The sequence below is a fragment of the Acanthochromis polyacanthus genome, chromosome 12, assembly GCF_021347895.1.
Source record: "Acanthochromis polyacanthus isolate Apoly-LR-REF ecotype Palm Island chromosome 12, KAUST_Apoly_ChrSc, whole genome shotgun sequence".
Classification (NCBI taxonomy): domain Eukaryota; kingdom Metazoa; phylum Chordata; class Actinopteri; family Pomacentridae; genus Acanthochromis; species Acanthochromis polyacanthus.
The window spans coordinates 31,902,857-31,929,578 of record NC_067124.1 but is presented as its reverse complement, the minus strand read 5'-3'; the positions used below and the strand labels follow the sequence as shown (position 1 = coordinate 31,929,578).

The 26,722-nt window shown below is 41.7% G+C and overlaps 1 protein-coding gene across 3 annotated transcripts in view; it reads left to right on the top strand.

Annotated features, from left to right (window-relative positions):
* The window catches only part of ptprub (protein tyrosine phosphatase receptor type Ub), a 232,400-nt gene that overhangs the window by 152,142 nt on the left and 53,536 nt on the right, over positions 1-26,722 (top strand). For 2 of the 3 annotated variants that reach the window (XM_051956863.1, XM_051956862.1), the window contains exons 9-17: positions 282-391; positions 9,234-9,435; positions 10,932-11,034; positions 11,869-12,142; positions 19,229-19,265; positions 23,408-23,546; positions 24,540-24,563; positions 24,790-24,944; positions 26,007-26,194. In XM_051956863.1, coding sequence (XP_051812823.1) covers positions 282-391; positions 9,234-9,435; positions 10,932-11,034; positions 11,869-12,142; positions 19,229-19,265; positions 23,408-23,546; positions 24,540-24,563; positions 24,790-24,944; positions 26,007-26,194 — 1,232 coding nt within the window. The remainder of the gene's footprint in view (positions 1-281; positions 392-9,233; positions 9,436-10,931; positions 11,035-11,868; positions 12,143-19,228; positions 19,266-23,407; positions 23,547-24,539; positions 24,564-24,789; positions 24,945-26,006; positions 26,195-26,722) is intronic. The other variant, XM_051956864.1, reaches the window with a different exon arrangement.

Genomic DNA, 26,722 nt, shown 5'->3' with positions numbered 1-26,722 from the left:
GTTCATCAATACATTTAAACTCTGATTGAAGATAGATATAAAATTATAATGTTATTTTTCTCATATTTTCTGCCTCCTGCCTGTGTTGTGGTTACATAATTTATGCAGCTCATAAATGAACTGCAGCCTTATCTGATGCTCTCTGGCTGCTGCTCTCTGGCTGCGGAGCATTGTTCTGGGCCGCTGTGACATTCCGCTCTGTGATGTTGACGGTAGACGCTCATTGTGGGATTAGCACTTCAATTTCCCTGACAAATGTTTGTTCTGACAATTTCTCATAGTACCCGGAGGCATTGCGCCGGAGTCGCTCACCTTCACCCCGCTGGATGACATGATCTTCCTGAAGTGGGAGGAGCCTATCGAGCCCAACGGCCTTATTACACAATATGAGGTGAGACAATGAATTTCTCTGTTGCCTACAATGCTAGCTTGACCTACATATTGGGACAAGCAAATTAATAGATGCACATAAATGTTGTGTTTGACTTTTAGCTTGGACAATGCTGGAATGTAAACTATCCAAATCCAATGCCAAGCAAGACAGAGCCTCTAAATAAACCTGTAATCTCAAAACCAATTGGGAAGTTTGAAGGGTTTCTTTACAATGAATCACAAAAATGGCACCCTTATCAGTGACAGAATCTATTCAAACAGAAAAAAACATCAACATTTTCAACTTTCCCATGGTCTTTGAACTGATCATGTGTACAACATGACAGTTACATCAGGAAAATTAACAAATTCTAAGCTTAAAATTGTGATATTGCATCACAGTCCTTTTTCCTTTGTGCCATAAGTTAAATATTTGCACTAGATCCTGTAAAAAAATATAACTTCTCTGCTCCTTGGTGCAACTGAGAAGCTGTGAGTGACTAACAGTTACGTGACACAAATGCAGACACTTTTTTCAGATGAGCTGTCGGCTGTGTTTACACGGAGCAGGGAAGAGATGACGAGAGGGATTGAGAGCTAAATAAAACACACTTTATCAATAAAAGAAGTGCAGTATATCTCAGAAACAGTGTGCAATGGAGCAAGTTGTTCGCGAGTTGTTGGAGGATACATTCAGCATGGTGAAAAATCTTGATGTCGAGAATAGTGTGAAAAAGTAGAGGCAATAAAAAGTAAAGTATGAAATGTAGTCTGTAGAACCACATGTATTACAGTATTGGAAACATGTGGGCACTTGATTGCTGTTTGTTTTTAATTTTTAAAAACATGAACTCAAAGAAACTTGTACAACTTTGTATACAAGAAACGTTTCTGAGTACTCTGTACTTCTAGCCATGATTGTGCTGTTTCCATAGAGATGCATCATTTTTATTGCAGTGAAAAAATGAGCACACTGTGAGTGAAAATATGACAGGAACAAATACAACACCAAAAATTGTTCTGTGGTAAAAAAAGTCAAATGAAGCAGCATCAAAGGCTGACTGCCGCACAGTTGGGGAACACTTCACAACGGATGTTCTATCTTAAACCTTTCTTTGCGTAACCTGTCTTTCCTCACGATGTATTTAGCTAATACCATTGTTTGCCCTGCGGGGATGCCCAAGCACTCAATTAGGTTGCGACTGTAGGAAGCTACCTAGTCAGCCGGTAATTAGCTTTGTAGTTAGTGCAAATAAACACACAAACATTCCATTGGCTCCCGTGTTTATGGCTTTGGAGGACCTGAAATAAAAACCTTGAAAAGATCCTTCAAACTTTTATTTTCTGTAGCACACCCACTCAAAAACACAGTTAAAGGCACTCTCTTGTCATTGATAAACCCTTTAAAACTCTGTATCAAAATTGCGTATTTACAAGTTTGTATTTCTTCCTGAAAATAATCCATTCCCACTGTTTCTAGGTGAATATGCTCAGACATGGCATTGATTGCTTCATTTACTCAAAATGTCTTCTAGCATATAAAAAACACCATATGGATATGTTAATATGTTTAAAAAACATTTTCAACTGAAAGCGTCTTTTAAACAAAAAGCCATGACAGATGAGAAGCCTACTAAGGCATGGAAAAGTTGAAATTCAAACATTCGCAGAGCTATAACTGCTGGGACAAATGAATGAATGATCACCAGAGGTGATATGTACAGTAAAACCTGGATGTGGATCACACACATGTTCAGATGAATGCAGCATGGCCCACACAAGCATCCTGATAAAAGGAGCTTGACACCCTGCAGTCACCTCTGACAGAATCTTCTTCTGAGATTCTGAGTGACAATGAACTCTAGCAGCTGTCCAAGGCGGCAGCTCTCCAGAATGTGCAATGCCGCAAGAGTGCAAGGGGAAACATTCAGCTACAAATTCAAATTAAAGCAGAGCGTTTAACACTAATTTTTGTCATTATCCTTCTGGTAGATTGTAACACATTCATCTTTTATGTAATGCATCTTTAGTGTGGCATACAGCAAGGGAAAATGTGTCCTTACAACAATTAACATCCTTACCACCTCTGTGGTTGGGCTTTGACCTTTACATGAAAGTATTAATGGTTACCATAAGGGTTATCCATGTAAGACAGCCAATAAGATGGGAACTTTCCATTGTGGTTCTGCAGGTGATCAAGATACTCTCCAAAATCGTCAACTAAATGTGGATATGATGGATTGTTCAATGTTTCTTGGAGTGTTTGTTGTCTCGCATTCTCACACAGCTCTTCCATAGACAATGAAATGTTGTTTAGATGGACTTTCTTGTTGCTTCCAGTGTCCTGATTCCAAGAAAGAAAGCCTTTCCATACAAGGCAGAACAAAGCTTCATACAGCAGTTTGTGTAGTTGGATGGCCCAGTTGGAGTTTGTCCTTCCATAATACTATCAACCGATCCCTCTGCAATCATGCCTGCTTCAATACACAAGTCTTGCAAACTTGCATCTCGGAATCGTTTGGCAATTACTCCCAGCAGCGTACATATGGTGTGGAAGCTTCCCATCCTTGGAATGATATTTGGAAACCTCTCTTTGTGTTTCCACAAAATGTCAGTGGATTTTGTGTAGAAGGCTTGGTCAAAAACTACCACTATATGTGGCAGTTGCAGCATGTTCCTAATCTTCAGACTTTGTGTCACCATCTCCTGAACTGTTGATAAGGCATTGATTGTTGGAAGATATCCCAGAGTGTCTTGGATAACTTCTTTCTCATCTCTTGTCTGAATATTGCAGCCAGTCCATCCATCTACAGTTTGTCTGGAGGAACAATGTACGCGAGCTACCAACCAGAGCAGGTTGTTTTGCTTGAACATTTCTCAGTACTTTCTCCCACAAACATGTGGCGTTGGGACAGGGCCAGTGTGTTCTCCTCCTCTGTAAACTGGAGTAAACACCTCTCCTGGTTCAATAGTCATCTCATGTTTTTTTTTTGGATGACATTTGTGGGTTTGGGCTCAGGCATTGAGCCATACACCTTTGGTTGCACAATTATCCTGTTTACCCTGTGTGATGTTCCATCCCCAGACAGTGTCTCTTCAATGCGATCAATGTTGTCCCATGCCACTGTTGTTGGAACATGAAGCCGGATGTTCGGTGGCAATGGAACAGTTTTAGCTGAAGTGTTCAGTCAGTTTGATGATTTTTCACAGGTTTTCAGTTGGATTTAGACCTGGTGATTGAGCAGGCCGAGGCATGGTTCCAATGTTCTGGTTCTCCATCCAGGGCTTTCCTGACCTTGCCATGTGGTAAGGAGCATTGTCTTGTTGGAAAATCCAGAGACAGGAAAAAGTTTTCCAGCTGATGGAAGAAGACTGTTTTCAAGAGTAGCCCCAAACGTGACCTGGTTCATTGGCCCTGTTCCACCCAGACTGAAACAACCCCAGATGGTCACTGATCCACCCCCATGTTTTACTGTAGGGTAGACAGTCTGGTTTGTAGCTTCTCCAGGCTTCCTCCTAATCAGTAAGTTAGCTGGAATGTTTTTTCTTGGTGTAACGAACGGCTGTCTTGAGGATCTTCAGTTTTTTTGCTACCTGTCTCTCACTTATGCCAAATTCCAGAAGGACCAAGATTACTGCCGTTGTGGCTTCACATAATTCTTCTGTTTTAGGTGTTATATGAGAGCTGACAACTTGTGAGTTGTGCTGAATGTCAGCTGCATTTTTTTGTCGTGTTCATTGTATTCTTCAAGTTATATACCTTTATTGGTACCAGGCATTAAAATTAAAAAGAAATTGGAGAAAACAAGGGTGGTCTGATCATTTATTCCATGACTGTATATGTACAGTATAGACACTGTATAGATGGCACAATTGATGAATTTACTTATGACCTGTGATGGGGCTTTCTGAGTAAACAAGTAGCACCCATTAAGACCCAGTGTTGCATTTTTGAACCATTGAAAGAAATCCCTAAAAATCAAATGGATTATACTTTTTTTTTTTTTTTTTAAATATATTTGAGTTGTCTATCACTAAACATCTTTAGGATGAAGAAAAAAATACCACAGGTCCTAATACTTACTTGGAAAATTGTTGAAATTGTTCCTAAAGAGAGAGCTGGGGGGTCAGTTGAAGACATGTTGTTTGAACTTAGAAGGTGGTACATCTTACAGTATTAATATTTTCCTGCCAGAAATGTTGCAGTTTTGCGGTTCAGATTGTGGGGTGCTGGGATATGTAGTGTTTGTCTACATTCAGGAAGAAATAGGTACAGCTAGACAGCCTTAAAAAAATGTTGCAGTTTTCCAACTGTGGGCCTCAGAGGGTTAAAGGATATGTGCAAAACCATGGTTATGGCGAAAAATCATAAATAAGTGATGAAGCTGCCAGTGTGGAAAAACTGTCCCATCTTAATGTACTTAAATAATCTCAATGTACATTTTAGTACCACTTAGGTTTGGTCACCTGAGATGGTACCAGTATTTGTCTGGTCTATCTGTAATGTTAACACATAGGAAAGCACACAGCGTGCCCACGGTCATAGCAACAGTATATACTCAGCCAGTTCATGGGAAAAACAGCTTATTACAGGCATATTAAAACAATAAAAATATTAGAATTATGTAAATTTTTAAAATTTAGATAGCATCAAGTTCTGTTTTGAACACTAAGGGCCATTCCAAAATGTACTCTGGAGCATTTCTGGAGATGTTCAAGACATTCTTCCCAAACTAAAGCAAGGGATAGGCTGGCAAATGGCTGGCCCTTTAGTTCTAATGGGACACAGTCTGCGAAAACTGGCGACTTGCAAAAAATACATTAAGCTGCCACTTTGAGAGGTCTATCATACCAAATTGATATATGCATGGGTAGCACAATAAAATGGTATAGGTGGCAATTTGACCCCCTGAGTGGTACCGACCAACCTATCTGGCTCATGGACTAACATGGATGTCGTCAGGGCGGGACTCAGCGCCTGTGACATCTCATCCACCCGTTACTGATTGCCAGGTACAGGTGTTTGAGGACGACAGTAAAGATGTATTCTGATGAGCGATTCTTGATATAATAACCATAATAATAACCCTGAAACTATGATAATATTTTTTGCAAAAATTTGATCTGGCTTCCCAACGTTTGGCCTGGATTGTGTACACGTTCAGCCGGCAGATTTCGGCAGCTAGCGGGGTCGCCAGATCTGCCGGGCCCGGCTGTGACCCCCCAGGGAGTCGATCCCCCCGGCAGGCACGCCGCGGCCCCCAGCGTCCTGTGGCCGGGGGGTGGGGGGGGCTGTTTGCCTGTAGTGGGAAAACAAAATATATGTAAATATAAGTAAACGGAGTGCGGAGTGCTTTGAATTCCATTATCCAACACGCTGTCCGGCTGTTATTAACGAGGCCCGTGAAAAAGAAGTGATCGCTGGATGTGATAAAGATGAAATGTAATTTTACAATCCACTCACTAGGACAGTAGACAAGAGTAATTCAACCAAAAGAAATGAAAGCTCTACGCAGGTGAGAAGGCAGTGAGGTGAGAAGACCCTCCCAGTTTAGACACCAGCTCTGTATCTTCTGGAGGCTGGAATACATCTGCAATGATTACAGAGCTATTGACACAGGTGGCAAAGCGCTAATGCTTGTTAATACTAACAACATACATGAACTGTATGCTTTGGCGAGTAGATGAAAAGGAGTCTACTGCTGGGTGAGCGCATTTATCAGGTTATTTGCATTACACGTGTGGTTGAATTGGTATTAACTCCTGGTCTAATGCGCATAATGCATAATCATATACACAGTTAAGCCCAACATTGTTCATACCCATGCCAAGAGTTGGATTTAAAGTGAAATTTTGTTTGACCAAGAGTTTTCTTCTGGCTGGAAATGATATAAACACATGACAAAAGATGGAAGGATGTTGTATTAAAGATGTTACTGAAAAAGTTGTATATATTTTTTTACTATAAATTTACAGATTTGTGCATATCCTATCATATCATCAATGGTTAAGCCTTTATTTGCCACCAGATCAGTCAGTCAGTTTCTTCTAGTCACTAACAGTCTTTCTGCGTGTCTCCACTGGGATTTTGTTCCTCTTTATAATGATCTCCAGATCTTTGAGGTTGAAGGTTTCCTCTCCATCACTCTGGTCTTCAATTCCTCCACAGATTCTGTATGGACTCCGATTTAGACTCTGGCTGGGCTGACTGCCTGATGTCTTCCTCCACAGTCTTAATGTTCTCTTCTTTTCTCATGAAACTGTTTACACTTTGACAAGGTGGTCGATCCCTCAGCTGAAAAATACTCCGAAAGCATCTCTTTCTCACCAAGATGCTCAACCGTGTGGATGCTTTTCTTGTCATTGAATGCTTCTCCTTTCTGTTGCTAAATGAAAGCCACATCTTCGTGTCCAAACAACTCAGTTTTCATCGTATTTGACCACAGGACTGATAACCAAACTCTTTTCTTAGTGCAGCTAAATGTTTTTGTATGTCTGTCTTGGAGAAGTGGAGTTCAGCACTCATGAACCCAGTCTTGTTCCTAGTCTGCTGGAGTTTCTGTCTTGAGAGATTGCTACCAAAGTTGCAAAGATTCATCAGGATTTTGGTGCTGATGCTTGGATTCTTCTTGGCCTCTACCATTCTTGCCTGTCTAGGGATCACTTTCGGCTTCCTACCGCACTCTTCGAGATTTTTATCACTGTGGAACTCCTTGTACTTTTTGATCACAATTTGCACTGTGGCCACTGGCACTTGAAAACACTTGATATGGCTTTTAAGCCTTTCCCTGGCTTGTTGCACAGTTCTCTCTCAGTGATGGACTCTAATAGCAGCTTACTCAGCTCTTTGGCTTTAACCATGACTTGCAATTGTCTGTTAACTGACTAGAGAACTACTGCATCAGTTGTTCTCAGTTTATAGCTTATTAGAAGGCTTTAAAGCATAATGGAAATTAGCTGGACCATTTGGAGTGGGACAGAAGCTGAATTTTCTGAAGCAAATGGTATGAATATCTTTGGATGTGACATTTTTTAACACCTAACATCTAATTTCCAGCAAGAAGAAACCTATTAGTCAAATTAAAAAAAAATAAAAAATCGGTGTGAATCCAAATTTGGCATGTTGTAGTCAGAAATAATGAATTCCATTTTTTGAGGAAAAGGTGTAATTGGAGTATTCTGGGTTTTCAGCAGTTGCATTTAAAGTGTGTTGTTTAGGGCAGTTTGTAAATGGCTTTTAAACTGCCAACCCACTAACATTCAAACAGCGTATAGCCACCATGCCCATATCCACTTTGCACTCAGTATTTGTTCCAGCACAAGATGATCTCCAACAACACGACAAAATGTGCCTGTTATGTGGGTATTATTGTGCCGAGTGCAAAAAAAAATACTTCCCTCTCTATTTGGTGAGCCATTTTCAGTATCACTGCGACAGCAATGATAAACATACAGTATGTGCTTAATCACCAAACCACTCTATTTTTTGCAGCCAAATCCTTTAGCACATGGTTCACTGTGCCTATATTAACCAAAATAGCAGCGATGGTTAGATACGCTCTCTGGTTTGGGCTTAACAGTGGTCTTGTCCCCTTGAAATACAATCTGGCACCGCTATTCAATAATTCCCATGCATCTGTTGTGCTGTAGGGCTTCCATTTAGCTAGATAATGATTTTCTATTTACTGTATACCCCGTTTCTGTGGTGAGTCATCAGCAGGGCCTGTCTACCTATCCTCAAGTCTTCTTCCCTTGGCCTCTCCTCTCCTGCAATGTTGCCTCAAGGATATTATTAAATAGGATTTTTTGGTTTGACATATGAAGTGGAGACTGCGCAGGATTTTTTACTCTATAGTGTGTTGAGCTCCCTCAACTGACAGAGAAAGCTTTATACAGAGCTGTAGAAATCCTCTTCATTTTTCTCAGATTAAACCATTGACCACTCTGCCTGAGTCTATCGACCGCAATGCTGTCCTGCAAGCCCTCCTCGTTGCTCTGTGCAGCGTCTGGCATCTTTTATGTCTGCCTTTGTGGCGGAAACACAGCGGCCCGTCTGTGTTTAGTCACCGGATAGCTCATAATTCTATCTTCACACTAAGGAGGCATGAGCAGGCATTAAGCTCTTCTTATGATAATCAGCAAAGCCTTTGGTTTGGCTTGAGTGGCATCTTCAGTGTGTGTGGCATGCATGCAATACATGCACATGAGCTGATACAGAACGTAGTGTGTGCTCTTTTCCTCCACAGAAGTGGATCTCTTCCAGCTCTAATGTATATCCTAATATGCTCACCCTTGTCTGATTGCAGTAAGGTCATCTCATTTAGCTCTCCACTATTTCAAAGAGTAGAAGTGGAAATTCTCATGAGGTACCGACAAGGCAAATTACCTCTTGTGGAAAAACTTTATAAAAGGTTTCACTTTTAAAGGACACTCAAGCGAAGCAATTTCTGAACGTTAATAAGAGTTAATTGAACCCATAAACACTTAACGGCATTGATTTAAACACTTGAATATAGTTTTTACTGTGTGGTGTCCCCACTCTGTGGCCTTTTAGAAAGTATTACACGGAAAATCATTTACCACTCACAATACTTCTCTGAAAGACTCTGTGCCTTTGACTCAACTGTGCCAGTACCAATTAAGTCATATTCCACTCCAACTACAAACCAACATGAGCAATTAGCACACTGAATTTGAGAAGCAAATTAATTTCTGAGTCACATGAGTTGTATCAGTCAAGTAATTAGATTACAACTTATGACAGATCTGCTTGTGCACCGATCAAAACTCCAAAATTAACTGGAATTCGTTGCACAAAATCTGTGCTAATACTACTGTTTTTCTTTCTCACCTGACAACAGATCAGTTACCAGAGTATCGAGTCATCTGATCCGGGCATCAACGTCCCAGGACCCAGAAGAACAGTGTCTAAGCTCAAGAATGAGACGTACCACATGTTCTCCAACCTCCACCCCGGGACGACTTACCTGATCTCTGTGCGAGCGAGAACGGCAAAGGGCTTCGGCCAAACCGCCCTCACGGAAATCACCACTAACATCTCAGGTACGACCTCCGCCGACTGAGTGGGTTACGGTGTCGCGTGAAAGTAGCCGTAAAATAGAAACATTGTGACAAGCATCCTTCCCATGTCGAGGTTGCCTTCTGTGTGCCATCAGTGCTTATCACTAATGCAGCATGCAGGTACAACACTGAGACTTCACCCACAGTGTGCTATAATTAGGATGCAGGTTTTCTCTCTTTTGACCTCGGTATCTTCTCCTCTTGCTGTGACAAAACTGCTGCTCCCAGAGTGTAAGAGCTATTTTCCATCGGCTTTTTTTTTAAACTAGTGGCGCGCTGTCATCTCACAGTCCTCGAGACATAAATTAACTCATAGGAGGCAGAGGAACACCACAGAGGGGACACTGCTGTGTGTTATGTATAAAGAAAAGATGCAGTGCATTCCTGGGACCGGAATGTCACTTCTGAGAGTCTCAGAGCTTATTACTGGTGATAGAAATCCAGCCTTTCGTGCTTCTATTTCCTTTTAATGATGCATTTGTGCTTGTTAAGGGATGGGATTACACCTCTTAGGAACACACAACGCGGCCACTCCCACCCGGTCTCGCTCACACGTTTACTCCCCCTCTCCCCTCTGCTGCCCTTATTTCTTTACAAAGAAGTCCGGTTTGTTTAATTATAGATCTAGTGCACAATCACAGCTTACTGGCAGTGTGTCAGACAGGATTCTGGCACAAAGCCAGACCGCAGATAGAGTCCAAAAGTCTTTTCAGATCATCCTCAGCCTCCTCCACTGGCCCACGGTGCAGAACATTCACTTACACTGAGCGTCTCTCAAATCTGCACTGACAGCCAGCAAACACTGAACACCTTCAGCAGCTACTACTGTCAGCATCTTCAAGCAACACCCACCGCAGAGTTTCCTTCCCTCTTTTTAGTTTGACAGAAACCTTTAATGTCGACAAATGCTCATCCACTTCGCCTTAATGCCTCACCTTAATTGATGTCAGCTCCCTTTCTGCTGCCGTATTAGCAAACTACTTTTTAATATAATAATTATTGATTCCTCATGAATAGTTTGCTCTCCTTCCTCTCACTAATTGGCTCCTGATATTAAAGAGAAATGTGCTGCCACATCTCCAGGGAGGAGCACGACTTTAGCCAAATCCTTCCAAATGAGAAACCCGTTCAATTTAGCCTCACTCCCATGACTTTTAATTGGACTTGTAGCCACGACAACGAGAAGAGACATTCAAACAATATACTGAGTATGAGAATATTGAGTTTGGGGCATATTAGCACTGTTGGCCCTTTATGCTGAGGAAGGACTGGCTTTCTGCTAAAATTAAACTGTCTGTTTCATGTGACATTTTAGGGCTCAGCATGTTTACGTATGTGGAAGGAAAAAAGAGGCAGAGTCAGTGTTTGAACTGAGCTAATGTCGCCTAAATGAGCACCGGCTAAGGCGAGGTTCGTGCTTGTGTGTATGCGTACATGTGCTTTAATTGCTTCTGACAACTGTGTTTTTGTGTACACAGCTCCTACGTTTGATTACGGAGACATGCCGTCCCCCCTGAGCGAGACGGAGAGCACAATTACCGTCCTGCTGCGACCCGCCCAAGGCAGAGGAGCACCTGTGAGGTGAGGACGCCGTCTCAAATGTTCGAGGGTTCTTCACCAGCCTCACCAGTAAACAGCACAGGAGAAAGATTGTTTATGCATTATTTTTATACACAGTCTCCTTTAGTTTCAATGCACTTGGTCCAATGATGTTGAAGCTTTGCCGTCCCTTCGCGGAAAGGGGTTACGTCCAAATACTCCTCAAAAGCATGCGTGAAGTCTTCATCACTCTGAAAATGGCAACCACACAAGTGAGATTTCAGTTTGGGAAAGAAATAAAAAAAATCAGATAGTGCAGGTTGGGTGAGTAAGTTTCAAAGCCACATTTGGTTACTTGTGCCACCTATGCTGTTTGGACAGTTATTTTACAGACATGAGAAAGGTTCAAAGAATTATTATTCCAAAAAAAAACAACATAAGCTTTCTAAACCATAAACGTGCAACAGATTTAAAGTGGCAAACATGGGATAGAAACACAAAGCTAAAGATGAAAATGATCTGTCTGCCTCATATGAAGGTAAAGTAGCTGTAGGGAAGTAATTTGTCACTTTATATGTTGTTTTTTGTAATGCTTTAGCAAGCTAAATTTGTATTGATAACGAACCTTTACAAGTGTTTTAGATTAATTTTATCAATTGTGGATGACGCTTGGCTAGCTGTTTGATTGCTTTAAACACATGGGTTTTTGTGGGCACAGTTATAAGGCATTATAGTAGAGTTGCGTCTGAAAATAGGAGTTACACCTCTTGTTTCTGGGTTTGGCTGAGAAGTACCCTCGTACATCCCTCGTGCATATTGTATATTTTATACACCCAGACATGGGTAAATAAAGGTGCACATCCTCTCTGCATCCAGCACGTACCAGGTGGTGGTCGAGGAGGAAACTGGCAAGAAAGTGAAGCGGGAGCTGGGGCTTCAGGAGTGTTTCCCTTTGCCCATGTCTCACGGCGAGGCCCAGGCCCGAGGCACGCCGCATTACTACACCGCCGAGCTGCCACCCAGCAGCCTGCCAGAGGCCAGTCCCTTCACCGTGGGCGACAATCACACTTACAACGGCTACTGGAACAGTCCTCTGGACCCCCGCAAGAGCTACCTCGTCTACTTCCAGGCTATGAGCAACTTCCGAGGGGTGAGTGACTGTTACACTCCCACCCGTGGTGCTGCAGATCTGGCAGCACTTCGTCGTGTAGCTGCAGGCATTACTATTCAGAGTAATTCTGAGCTCGGTGATGAGTGGTGTTAATGAGTATCTGTATTTACAGTTCTAATGCTGTAGCTGATGCTGTAGGACAGTTGGCATTGTCTGGGCTCACAACCCTTGAAAGAGTATTTATGCAGTGAAGGAGGTTGTTGGATGAAAACAATCTGAGCTGGCACTGTAGCTACTTGAAAATTATGAATGTTTATATCCCAGCGCTTTGATTCTTTGCAAACAAAGAATTTCTGGAACAGGAATTACTTGCATGCTTTACTTACAGCTAGCAAAGCAGTGATTAGCTGGAATTACTCAGAGTAAACAATGTACTTCACTTCGCTCCACTTGTCTTTTATTTTCTCTCATTTTGTTATTCTGTCACAGTCCTTTATTGTCTGTCTGCTCCTCTCTTTCTTTATGCACATAATCAGTTGCTTATCTGGTTGACCAAGGTAACACAGACTGAAAGCCTTTCAATGTCTGCGTTTGTATCCACATTGCAAATCTTGGTTGTAGGCCTTGTTAATTGAGAAACGGTACGTTACTCCACTCTGCTGTGTTTCCTTTCATTTCCTCGTTCTTGAGCAGACAAAGACCTCCAGTCGTACCCAGAGGATGCCACATTACCTTTCCAAATTCCATTACAGGAAGAGCTGCTACCTGGGTGAGGCAATTACTTAAGGATAATTGGGCACAGGTGCAGATGATCAGAGGTAGAAAGCTGCTGCTTTAGTATCTGCAGACTGTGGCAATGAGGCTGAGAAATGTTGCCGTAGGTAGCACAGCCTTTTGCGATCATCGGTTTGGAATAAATACACGCAAGCTGGGTCACCGTCAGTCACTTCTGTCAGTTGCTGACTCTTTCCCCCCCCTGTATTTTGCTTTAGTGTGTCATAAAGTCCCATACACAAGAGCTGGGTGGCTCATCCACACCACTAGCATCTTTTTCCAACCCAGTGGACAAACACACGGAGGGAGTGCAGTGTGAGCACTTCACACGACCAGGCTACTAAGAATGGGATTAGATAGGGGAGGCCTGGCTTTACCGGCGGATGGGATTAGGTTTTGTTTTGCCTGGCAGGGGGCCAGCATCCATGACCCACAATGAGGGGAGTACAGTGCCAAATCACACAGCCAACACTGTCCCCAGTCTCTTCAAACACTACTGCCTTCGCCTGGAAATAGACTGTAGTAGCACTGAGTGTTAAAATCTGGGCATCAGTCTGTGTTTGTCGGTCTTTGATGGGGAGGGAGCTCTGTGTCCTCCTTTTAAGCACAAGATCTCATCTTTTAACTAAAAATGTCAGCTAAAAAGCATGTGATTTAGCTAAAGTTCAGTTAAGTTCAAGAGCAGCATGTTGCTTGGCATATAACTCACACACGTCACAGCAGGCAACAAAAAGCATGTCACAGCAGGGCTATGACAACACGAGGATCACAGCAGCAACAGGAAAAAAGTGTTAATTCCAAATTGTCAAATAAATTTGAGAACACGTTAAAATTGCCTAATGCACCACCAATTATACATCATGACACCTTTGCCTGTTAATGATATTATGAACATTTCACAGTTGTCATTTTTCACTTTGCACAGTCGACGGTGGTCACATCCAAGTGTTAATGAAACTGTCGATTAACGCCACAAAACAGATGCTCGTGTTTGACTCGCGCCGCCTGTACAGACCAGGAATGTTTCAGCAAATGTTTTGTGCTATTTCGCGTCGAATCCTCTGTGTGCAATTATGCAGCGTGGGCCTTTTTACATTTGAACTCTGTGCTCACACCGTCACAAAATTGTGGGCCAAGAGAGAGAATTTTAGCATTCTAAATTTGACTTTGTACAGAGGCATAAAGGCATTCAGCATATGCATGTACTGAGGGGTATTTTTGTAGTGGTTTTTGTATTCAGAAGAGGGAAGCATAATTACCTTATGGCCACTCATTTTTAGGCAGAAGAAAGAAAATCCCATACCTGGCAGTGAAAGCTGCTCTCTCCTAAGAATGCGACACGAGAAAAGTCACACATTTGCCTGGATGAAAGAGTTGCTGATAAAGTTGTCGTGTTTGGCAATCATTTAAGGTGTTTGCGCCTTTAACGCTTTATGAAAATGCAAACAGAATTGTCAGCCTCCTTATTTTGTCGTTTAATTGCGCACCTCATTAAATCAGGCTCTGTGTGGTCTGTTTAAGTTTGTGTTTGCAGAGGGACAACATTGCACCTAATCCCTCTACAACAGTGGCAGTGTCAGGAAGAGTTTGAACAGTATATGGGACCCCCGATATTTGACATTTACCCATGCTAATTATCTGGAGAGTGGCTGTCAAGCCTTTGTAATTGCTTTGATTGATCATCTAAGGAGCTACTGATAGCCTGAGCATCCAGACTGTAGCTTTGCAGGCCGCAGCATTTACATTTAGAACATCTACACTTAGATCTCCCAGTTTAACACACACAAACACTGTAAAACCTTGAGTGCACGCCGCAGAGCCCCCATATTCCATTTTGGCATTTGTGTATTGTATTTGGAGTTGCCAGGAACCACCAGCCCCTCTGGCGTGACTGGCACCACACGGAAAGGCATGTGATGTGTCTTTCACAATCTGGAGTTTGCCAATTAACTCTTCTGCTGAGCTGGTAACACAATAATTTGGATGTGCAGAACGCGCTTCCATCCATCACAACAGCCTGCGTCATGTGCTGCAAATAGATGTAAATGCATCTGTCTTAATTTGTCAAAGCTTGTAATGATTGAATGATTTCAAATGCTTTCTCCATAAAGGAGGTTGGATCGGATGAATCAGCTTTTTTTTGACAGAAAATGTTTTATGTAATTGAGTCAGTCCCTGGAAAGCTCAAAGTCACCAGTCAGCATTTCTACGGACACATACAGTAGAATTGAACCTGGGCTGCACTTTTAGATAATTTGATTAATGATTTTTAATTAAAACAAATGGAAAATCTGTAGCATTTGAAATAAATTCTATTATGCTGTACAGAAATGCACCAAGACCAGCATGGTTTACCCTGCCTGAAGTCCAGTGTCAACTGGGATAAAGTCCAACCCACTGTGACCCTCTGCAGGATAATGTTGTTATAGTTAATGGGTGGATGGAAGCGCATCAATAAAAATGAAGTCACACAGATATTACTTCTCAGTTTAAAGTGCAGCTTTATCTTAAAATGCACACTTCAGAAAATAGAGCAGCCTTTGCTTTGAATGGCTAATATACACCAACCCGCTACAACATTAAAACCACAGACAGATAAAGTGAAAGACAGTGAGTGTTTTGTTAGAATGACATCTGCCAAAGAGGTGAGATGTATCACACAGCAAGTGGACAGTCGGTTCTTGAGGTTGATGTGTTGGAAGAAGGAAAAATGGAGGATCTGAGTGACTCTGACAAACTGTAACGGCCAGATGACTGGGTCAGAGCAGCTCTACAACAACAAGTCTTAAGAGGTATTAAGCTTCAGTGTACCGCCGGCGGTACACCTACTAATTTGCATAGGAATTTCAAGAATGTCCGACGGCTGTAAACACGATTATACAAACACTATACGCCGATGGAAAGCTTAGATTCTCATGAATCCACCGGTATAAACCACTTTCAGATGCGATTACCACAGCGGGTGAGAAAAACACATTTGTCCGACAAAAACGAATATTCATCCATCCGTTCTCTATACACGGCCTCAACGCACACAGCGCGACTCACATTTCCGGGTTTATTATTACACACAAAAAAAAAGATTCCACAAAAAACGGCCATAATCCAACCTTTTACATCCAGATGACACAAGCCAGTAAACTATTTTATCCAAAACATGTCCTGAAGTCGGTATAAATTCCCCGAATCGGTCATTTTCAAGGAAATGCACCTCACGATGCCCGTCCAATATTCCCAGTATTTTTCGTAATTTTTTTTTATTTAAAAATAGAATATTAGTGATTTTTTGTACTGAAAACGGCTGGAATTGACTGAAGCTTAAAGGGTTAACTACCATCAGGGTCATGGGTGTCCAAGGTTCAATAATGCACGTAGGAATTAAAGGCTGATCCATGTGGTCTGATCCTGCAGAAGAGCTAAGTAAACTGCTGATGCTGCTATGACAGAAGGGTGCCACATGTCCATAGCTAGACCACTGAGTAATGGAAGAAGGTGTCTTGATTTAGCGAATCACATTTTCTTATACATCATGTGGATGGACGAGGGTGTTTTGTTGTTTAACTGGGGATGAGATGGCAGTAGGATGCACAAAATGAAGAGGCAGTGTGATGCTCTGGGCGATATTCTGCTGGAAAAGCCTTCAGTCCTGGCATTAATGTGGATAGTATTTTTAAACATACGCCTATCAACCACACCATTATGACCACTGACAAGTAAAGTGAATAACATCTTCTTATAATGCTCTGTTCTACTGGGAAACTTGGAGTCCTGACATTCATGCGGATGTTTGACATGTACCACCCACCTAAAGATTGCAGGTCAAGCAACCCCCCAAACCTCCCACCCCATGGCAAGAGCAGTCCTTGATATCAGTTGCCACCCTCAGCAGGACAGTGCACCCCGACAGTGCAAAAACTGCTCAGGAATGGCCCGGGCAACATGACAGAGCCTCAGGTGTTCACCTGGGTTCACCTGGGTTCACCTGGATTCCCATGATCCAAATCTTATTAAGCATCCAGAAGATGTGCCAGGATAAGCCTGATCGAGGTAGGTCCTAACATGCAACCCACAGGACCTACATCCTCAGAGGTCCTGTGTCCATGCCCCACTGGATCAGAGGAATTTTAGCAGCACAAAGGGGACCAACGCAATATTAGGAAGATGGTCATAATGTTTTGGCTGATCGGTGTGCCAACCACCTAATACATATTGCAGATGCCTTCATTCATTCATGGCAGTGGTAATCCTTGGTGGCAGTGGCGTCTTTCTGCACATCAATGCTGCCTGCCGCACTGTAAACATTGTTCAGGAATGGACTGAGCAACATGTCGAGCAGTTTAGAGTGGTGTGGGTTGGTCTAAAAATGCCACAGATGCCCATCTGACCGAGCATCTGTGGGATGTGCTGACAAGAAAGATCCACAGAGCCTCTCCTTTACAACTTGGACTTCCCCAAAAGGAATTGTGGACTGATTTGACCTTGTTTCACCTCCCGACAATCGCGTGCAAAATCTGGTCAAAAATGAGGTTAAACCATTGTTAAGCCCCGATTATTTGGTATTGTGAGGGTTTTACAAATCCACTCTCAAACCTCCCAAACATCAGGGTCAGCCCAATTAATATCAAACATGTTTGATGCTTACAAGTTAAGAACAGGATGGGTCTGATTATTACAGAGGTGCCCAGAGCAGTGGGCACTGTTGCAGACATCAAAACTAAAATTTCACTTCCAGTTCTCACTGAAAAATAAACATACTGTGTTGACCGCGTATCCCCAACGATCCAGACGTTTTCAGCTTTCTGCTTTAGTTTAGTTCTACATGCATAAGGGCAAGTTGCTGCTCCACTGGCTCCATGTTGTTTCATCATATTAGATAATAATGATATTCTGTAGGATGTGATGATCCTTCATTTTTAATTCTTGCACTGAGAGCATGTCTGAGATTAGAAAGGAGAACATCTGTGAAGCTTCTCTTTATGTGAATGATGCAACCTGATATAAAAATCTGTTAGGATTTTTTAAACTCCTGTAGTATCAGCTCAGCCTTACAGGACTTAAAGGATCTGCTGCTCACGTCTTGCCTGATACCACAGGACAACTTTGGAGGTGTTGTAGAGTTCATGCCTCCAGAAGGATTTCTACAATATTATTATTAAACTGGTGGTTTTAATGTTGTGTCTGATCGCTGTTTTTAACTGTATTCCTGTGCATTGACATACCGGTTCTCCCGACACTTTAATAGTGCAGACAATATAAAACGAACGCATTTTCCTCAAGGCTTTTACAGTGTTCGCTGTTGTACTATAAATAAAATGTATTTTCTGACAACCTTGGAATTCATATGCAGCTACATGCATTTCTTCTGCCTTTCACTGAATGTGTGACTCGTGTTGGGGAAGCGACAGTGTGTCTAACAGGCAACATGATTGTCTGTTTGTCGTCATGTTTATTTCTGTATTTTCAGATCAGACTGTCAACTTAAAAACTTGTTTAAGTGTCTGTCCGCTTGAAATGGATTTTCAATTTAAAAAACCAATTTCTCCGGAGTTTGAGGAAAGTGCTTTTTTTGCTGATTTCCAAATAGGCAAATTTGCATAATTGTCCCATAATGCCTGAATTAGCATCTGTAAATCTTAATTTGATAATACATCTCCTCCATGAGGTGGCAGGATGGAATTGGATTACAGTCCTGGATCTCATTAGTGCTGTTTGACAAAGGTCCTTTTCATAACACTGAGATGTCATCAGATGAAATTTGAATAAAATTAATTCTTTTTCATAGTGGTGCACTGGTCTGAAACCCTGCTCTTAATTATGCTCTCTCCCTTTCAACTTTCATCTTTTCTCCTTCAGCAAGAATCTCTAATCTCCTTCTCACACACTTCACCACAGCTCTCAGATTTTAGATTTTTTTTTTCTCTCATGCCATCAGTATGACTCTTAACTCGGAGGTAATTTGTCCTTTTACTCTGAGTCGTTTTTTTCCCTTTTAGTTTATCTTTGTCTTTGCAATAAAGAGAATTATACATTCTTTGGAGAAGAACAGAGCAACCCACTCATGTTTAGTAATTTGAATTTTCAATTAGATGGTAGAAACAATAACGCTTGAAGATCTGGAAATGCTTATCTGAGGAATAACTACTATGTTTGAGCATTCATTTGTGTGCTTTTATCTCTGTGTGTAATCATATTTTCAGCGTGATATATTTATACGTGTATATGTAAACTAGTGCATATATGTGTCTCGGCTCGGTTTTTCATGCCATCCTCTTTTCTGCTATCACATTTCTTTTATGCGAAATGCAAAGCGGCGGTTTCGTCTCTGATGTCTGTGTTTTCTTTCTCTTTCAGGAATCCAGAATAAACTGCATCCGCATTGCTCGCAAAGGTAATTCAACATGAATATTTCTCCACCTGCACAGGCAGTGACCTTGAATATATTTCACTGCCTCATTTCTGAACACTTCCCAGCGCTGGGAACTTTCTCATTAGATAAGAAAGATCTGAAATTAAAAGTGTGGCCGCGATGTTTCACTTTCCTCTGCACTGTACCACTGTTCACATCGTCTCTGTCTGGTATAAAGGTGGAGATCTGGACAAATTTTCTCTGACTGTCCTGGTTGTTTAGCAGTGGGCCTCAGAGAAAAGGGCAACAAGCAGGGAAGGATTAGAGGTCAGGCTTTCATTCTGTTTGTTTGGGGGCTGACGCTGGGACACACTATATCAAAGACAGACTCTTTGTTCTCATCAGCAGCCCACCAGACAGCTACATCTGAGGGCTTTGACCTCAGCGTCGTCCAGAAGGGTCCTCCAGATCAAAACTTCCAGATGGAGCTAGCTTGGCCTATCAGTATGAGAAAACCCTGCCCTCCCCCTCCTCGGCTGTGCCTCAGCTTTTGGATTCAAAGGGACATGAAAAGGGCAGAGAAATTGACTCTAAGTCCGGATGGCAGGAGAGCCTCCTCTGCCGTAGTACACTGTCAGATCATGGTGAATAAAAGCCGTGTATTTATAGTTATCATAGCGCCGCAACAGTAAGCGGAGCCTTGCAAGTAAATTGACTTGGCGGGGTGTCTTTTTTTGGTGAAGGCCTCTTTTTGTGAGTGAATAATGAAAGAGATGAGGCTCTCCTCAAGCAGAAAGCCAAAAGGCAAGGCCAGCCATTTCAGCTTCTCACTCCATCTGCCCCACACAGCCCGGTTGGGCATTGATTAATTACACTTTCTCACAGCAATGGACTTTACACAGCGCTTACCTCCTTGCTTTGGCGCAAAGCAAAAGAAAGAAATGCACAATGGAGCTCCAATAGTTACATCAAGATAAGAAATATGAAAGCCCGCTTTTAACAATGAAATAAAAACAGAGTAAATGGAAGGGAAAAGAGGGGTTAAATTCCCCAGCCAGCCTTGCATCAACACCTCACGCGGGGTGATGTAACTAGGTGGGGGAGAAATTGATAGGGAAAAAAATTTGAGGTGATTTTCAATTTCAAGGTGCGACAGGTCAGAGGTTTTTTGTTGCTGTTTGTGATCTCCATGATCCCTGTACCATTAACATAGCCTCTGCATCATCGGGTCCTAAGCCGTTATTATCATGCAGCCCATCACAGGCAAAGTGGAGGCAAATGATTCTGGCTCGGATAACAAAGCTGGAGATTACATTTCAACTTCCAGGTGACAGTTTAATTAAGGATCCCCTGGCAGGCTCAACACAACAATAGACTTCCATTTCTCCTCTAAGTGCCAATTTCCACCATTGGGCAGCTGGCAGGTGCATGGATTCATGTGGAAATCTATTTTATGCTCGTGTTTGGCTTAATAGAAATTTCGAGGCTAAATGTGGCAAAACCGCCTTATCTGTCCAAAACGTCAGAAAACTGAAATGGATTTCTCACCTCCTCATCTACATTTTTTAAATCCAGTATAGAGTATGAAGTATTTCACCTGAATGTAATCGTAAATGAAGTTGCGGCGTAAAATAAACAGCGAGTTTGTGACTGAGGCTGCTTTTTTTTTTTTCTTTTTCTTGAATGGACCACCTCTCGACAGGGTGGAATTTTTCTCACAGACACAAAGGCGTCTTTGGATGACAGTGTGTCCCTGTGTGTGAATAGAAACCACCAAAAAATCATCTTTGATTCACTGTCTGACTAAAACCTCTCCTACCACTACTGCAAACTAAAGCATACCTGTCAGATGTGATGCCTATAAACAGCACACTCAGAGAAGTGACATTTTTACAACATGTTATATACAGATAGCAGCACAAAATCAGCGTCCACAGCAGTTTCAGAAGGAACAGTTCCATTTTTAATGTCAAGCCAGTGACTAATTCCTTCATTCAGATATGCCAGACACTCATCATTGATTAAAAACCCTGCCAAATAATGACATTATATTGTACTACTTTCATCTTCATTTGGCACGAGGCTTCTAAAGCAGCCATAAAGTGCCTATGGGCTGCAGATAGTTGGGCTCAAACATGGCTGTGTTTTCATTTTCCCTGCCCTAGATCTGATTTTTTTTTCCCCCAGCAGGCTACAAGATAGAACTCTATCCCCAGGCCTGCTCTGACTTTCTCTTCGCTCTCCAGATAGTTTGTGCTGTTCCAATAGGCTCAGAAGGGCTGGTTTCAGGGCTGTCAAAGCCTGGAGGACAGGCTGGCACGTAGGGAAAAAAAAAAAAAAAAGAACTAGATCAGTGGGCCCCTAGAACAAGACAAAGAAAGGCCCTCTGCTCAACACCATTTACATAAGTATGAAGCTTTATGTCAGAGAAATGAATAACCTGCTATTATGGTAACGACCTTTCCAGTAGCTCACAGACACCAGGGCACCTTGAGATTATACTGTAGCGTTGTGTGGATGATTCCGATTTGGAAAAAATGTAATACTTCATCCATTATTGATTAGACAGGCACCTCACAGGTTTGCTGTACGTACCACAGCATAAAGATGTGTAATTTCAATGAGAAGGTGTCACTTTTTTTATAGCAATGTCCCTATGCAACTTTAAAGACCAACAACAGATTGAAGAACAATGCCTTTTTTTGTATGCGGCTAATGAATCTTAGCAAATGAGCTTCTCCGCCACATTTGCAACTCTTGTGAAAATTATCTTCCCATGCACTAATTCACTGTTAATATTCCCAGAAACGAAATGTCAGTTGTAGTAATAGTAAAAGTCCTGAGCAGCTGAAAATCTCTCTTGTTTGTCATGTGCAAGTTGCCATTATGCATCACTGTGGATCGCAGGTTTATTGCTTTGGACAACATGGACAATTGCTGTCTCCCTCGCTTGAGGGATCTCCTCTTTTATTTGCATGTCTCCCTTCATTTTTGCCACTTATTTGAAATAGAATTGGATCAGAGGATCTCCTCAGAGTAGTTAGTGTGATGGGATAACTTTGTGTATTTTCATGAAAGAGTGTTCATGAATGATAACGACTTCAAAGCTGTGAGTTTCCCACTCCTATCATCAGGCTTTTAGGCTCTCTGTTATGAATGTTTTTTTTCTGTGCCTTTATTCCTTTAACCCTCCTAACCCCAAGTAGTTCCAAGGGATTTTTTGTTTGCTCTTGTCACATTTTCACTTATTTTCCTCTGCAATATGAAGTCCTGCACCTTTATGGAAACAGCACAACCTTTGAAAAATGTCTTCCATACAGTATAACAAAGTTAAAGTGCCATAAATCATCAATAAAAAGAGAAAATCAAAATTTGGATAATGTATTTCACAATAATTGAAAAAAACTGGAATGAACACGCACAATTTTCCAGGTTTCCACCGGTGTTATCAATACTGGGAAAAGAAATGGTGTCTCTACATACAACAGATATTTCATTACTTGCATTTTTAATTTGCTTCCATACTTGTCTCCTCTCTTCTCAGTATACACAGCCTTGAAATTTAGCTAAGAAGTCTTTGGATTTTTGTTAAAGCTGTAGCACCGAAGCATGCTGTTCACAGAATCAGGTTTAGATGGTTTCTATTTTGCTGATTTATATATTTAGAAGGAAGTGATTTTGATGAAATATACCAGTTTTGAGCTCAGATTAGGTTAAGTCTCCCAGTGAAACAAGCAACAGTTTTCTAAGTTTCCACAGGTGATGCTAACACTGGAAAAAGAAATGGTGGCTTTCCAAATACATTTTTCTTTTGTTAACATTTTTAATTTGCTTTCATACCGTTTACTTGTCTTCTGGCTTCTCTTTATAAACAGAACTGTTGGTCAATTCTACAGAATGTTGTTCAGACATTTCGTGAATTAAACATTTAGAATAAAATGATTTTGATTAAATATCCCGATTTTCAACTTAGATTTGGTTAAGTGTCAAATGAGTAGTTCAAGGACCATCAAAAAGTTCTTGTTCTTCCTTTTTTTTACAGTCTCTGACTCTGATAAATGCTGTAATTTGGGCAGATAACATGCTTTCCAGACCCAGCAGCGGTTTTGCAGCTCAAAATGTTAAGTACAGTATTTGCATTATGCCTCTTCTAATGCGACTGTGTTCTGTGTTGTTGTTTCCAGCGGCCTGCAAAGATCACCGCAAAGCTCTGGAGGTGTCCCAGCACTCTGAGGAGATGGGGCTGATTCTCGGCGTGTGCGCTGGAGGTCTGGTAGTGCTCATCCTCCTGCTGGGCGCCGTCATCATCATCATTAAGAAAGGGTAAACAGCTCCTGATAACCGCTCGCTACAAAACATGCCTCATTATGCACAATCACACCGCGTCTCCCACATTGCGTTTTTTTTTCCCGCCCCTTTATGTTGTGTTCGGAACAGTTCAGTGATCAGTTTTTATACTTGCTGAACTTTTCGAAAAGGTCACGCTTGTTTGGGGGAAGATGCCGGACCAACAGCCAGTGCTGCATTGTTTTCCTTCCCTTATGGCGCACCAGAGGGACCAAACAACTCTCATCTGCGGTGCCTATCTGAGTGTGAAGTATTTAATTAAAGGCGGATGCAATTCAATTAGACACTTAATTACACACACCAAGCTCAGGCCTGACCCTTAAATGAGATGCTAATTGGGAGGGAAAAGGTGTGCTTTTAGAGATTATTAGCCAATGATCCCACAGGTTTGCAGAAAATCATCAGCACCTATGGCTCTGCAGTTATTTAATCCTCCCTGTGTTAAAGTCTCAAATTGAGCTTAACCTGCCTCACTTAAGTAAGACATATTGAAATCTAAAGAAGCTGATGTGCCAAATGGGGAGTTAGTCAGAGTTCCACCGATCATTATTTAAATTGCTGATGCAGCGTTCAGGGTAATATTGAATCATGTTGATTGTGAAAGTCACCACGGCTCGGCACATTAGCCCGGGTTTCCTCTCCTAAGCCACCGTGAATTTCGCTCTTGGAGAATTGATTGCCAAATTTGCTGTGACAGGAAGCCACATGGTCTAGTCCTTGAAGTGTAACACTGAGACATATTCGATTGAAAGAAACGCACATTTTTCTGCCTCGCTGTGGTTTGGTCTGTCAGCACCTGCTTGATACGCTCGCATGTGTTATATGGCCGCCTGCACAGCCCAGCTCATGAGAGGATGGGTCTCATTTTCACTGTAATCAATGCATTCTGCCCTCAGCTGACATTGCTTTCATCTCACATCTCTTCTTTTTCTTGATTTTTTTTTTCTTCTTCTCCTGCACTCTTGCCAGAAGGGACTACTACTCTTATTATCCGTAAGTGACTCCACCTGTTTGCTTTTCCATCGTTGTTGATCCATCATACACATGCTTGTGCTCTGGCTGTCAGTCATGAATTGTAGAGGAAAAACAATAAGGCACTTTTCTCTCTGAATCTATTATTTCTCATCCTTTTTTTCTCTTTACTAAACATGATTTCATATTTTCTCCTTTTATTTCTCTCTGTTCCAATCTCACCTGCGCGTCAATTATCCATTAACAGGAAACCGGTGAACATGAACAAGACGCCCATTACCTACCGACAAGAGAAGAGCCACATGGGCTCCATGGAGCGCAGTTTCACAGATCAGAGCACCCTACAGGAGGATGAAAGAATGGCGCTTTCCTTCATGGATGCACATACTTGTGGCACACGAAGTAAGACAAAAAGTACTATGACTACTAACACATGTACAGTACAGTGTCCACACGGTTAGCATAGCCGCACAACGACGCCCACCATCCTTTACTTTGTTATCCTGCCGGCCGTCGCTCATCCACTCCATAAATGTTTCAATCAGTTTCAGAGATAGTCATCATCCCGTGTGAAAAATATTCCTCAGTAAGACTTACTGTCAGCTATTCACTGCCTGCAGCTGTTGCACAAAGAATCTCACAAGATTGCCAGAAAGAGGCAGAAGTGAAGAAGCATATTAAAATATATATAAAGATAAGAGAAGATAAATTTTATTAATCCCTCACCAGGGAACTTTACATTACACCAGCTAAATACAGATGAGGCATCGGAGAAGCAGGGCAAGATTATAAAAGTACAATAAGGCTAAAAAATAAAAAATATAATAAAGGTTACATACTAGACATTGTGAATTTACATATGGATGTGCACAGATATACCTGGTGAATATACATATTTTATATATACACATATGGCTTTATGAATTTACATATGAATAATTACATGAATGACATGATAAATGTACATATGGAATAGAGATCTACTGATATGGCAAGATGGATGATGTGCCCAGCATTTCTCTTATTGTAGTCAAAATATTATTAATAGAAAAGACCCGTGTACAGATGATGTTAATGCAGATGAAGTAGTGTAAAAGTACAGTGTTATATTGAATACATGGTTTGTAATCCTGGATTTATAATAATGCACATGTCACAATGCAGGAAAGGCAAAGGTGTTGACTCTAAAGTTGGTATTGATTCTGATCTGTTTGACGCATTATCTGAAATGGAACATATGAGGATAGCTATAGTGAGACAAATGATACGAAAATCCCTGTAGCATAGGCCGTGCTGTATGTGTTAATATTTGCATGCAAAGTGCCAGTGTGTGATGCTAACATAGGTAACATAAATGGGGTCATCACACATTATCATGCAAATGCTGCAAAAGTCGGGTAATGTTTTATATCTTTACCATAAATTCTTCAAATTCTCACTAAAGCCTGCAAATGTGTGGTTCAGGTGACGCTCGTAGTTCGGTGAATGAGGCCAGCAGCCTGCTGGGAGGCTCCCCGAGGCACCAGTGTGGACGGAAAGGCTCGCCCTACCACACCGGACAGCTGCACCCAGCCGTCCGAGTGGCCGACCTCCTGCAGCACATCAACCAGATGAAGACCGCCGAGGGCTACGGCTTCAAACAGGAATACGAGGTGAGAAGCGCCGTTGCACTCTTTCCTTCCACCCTGACATTAGCAGACAGCACAGACAGCTCTTACTCTTCCACTCTGATGACATGAAATGAACAGCGTCATAAGTATTGCTGCTCGTGCACTCGTTTGGAGTGCTGCGGACAATTACACAAGAGAGCTGTATAGCTCTAAGAAAAAGTGCACAACGTCTGCATTCACACCGTGATTGTTTCTCAAATAACCAGTTTTCATTGTAAATTCAGCAGCATGTAAATGTAATTGGTCCATTCGCTCCTAACATGCAGCAACTGAGAGAACCAAAGGCAAAGACACTGAACTCCAGCATTATACATAATTCAACATAGCAATTTGAAGCTTTTTCACCTTTTATTTTAGTTTTCCTTGTTCTGTAATTCATATTTTTATTGAATTTTCAAAGAGAGAGAAAAGGTGTGCATTACTTACAAAATTGTGATGGTGTGTGATTTTCCTGTGGAATATTCAGGTGATCCGAGATATGATTCTCTGAAACTACACAGGTTGAAAATA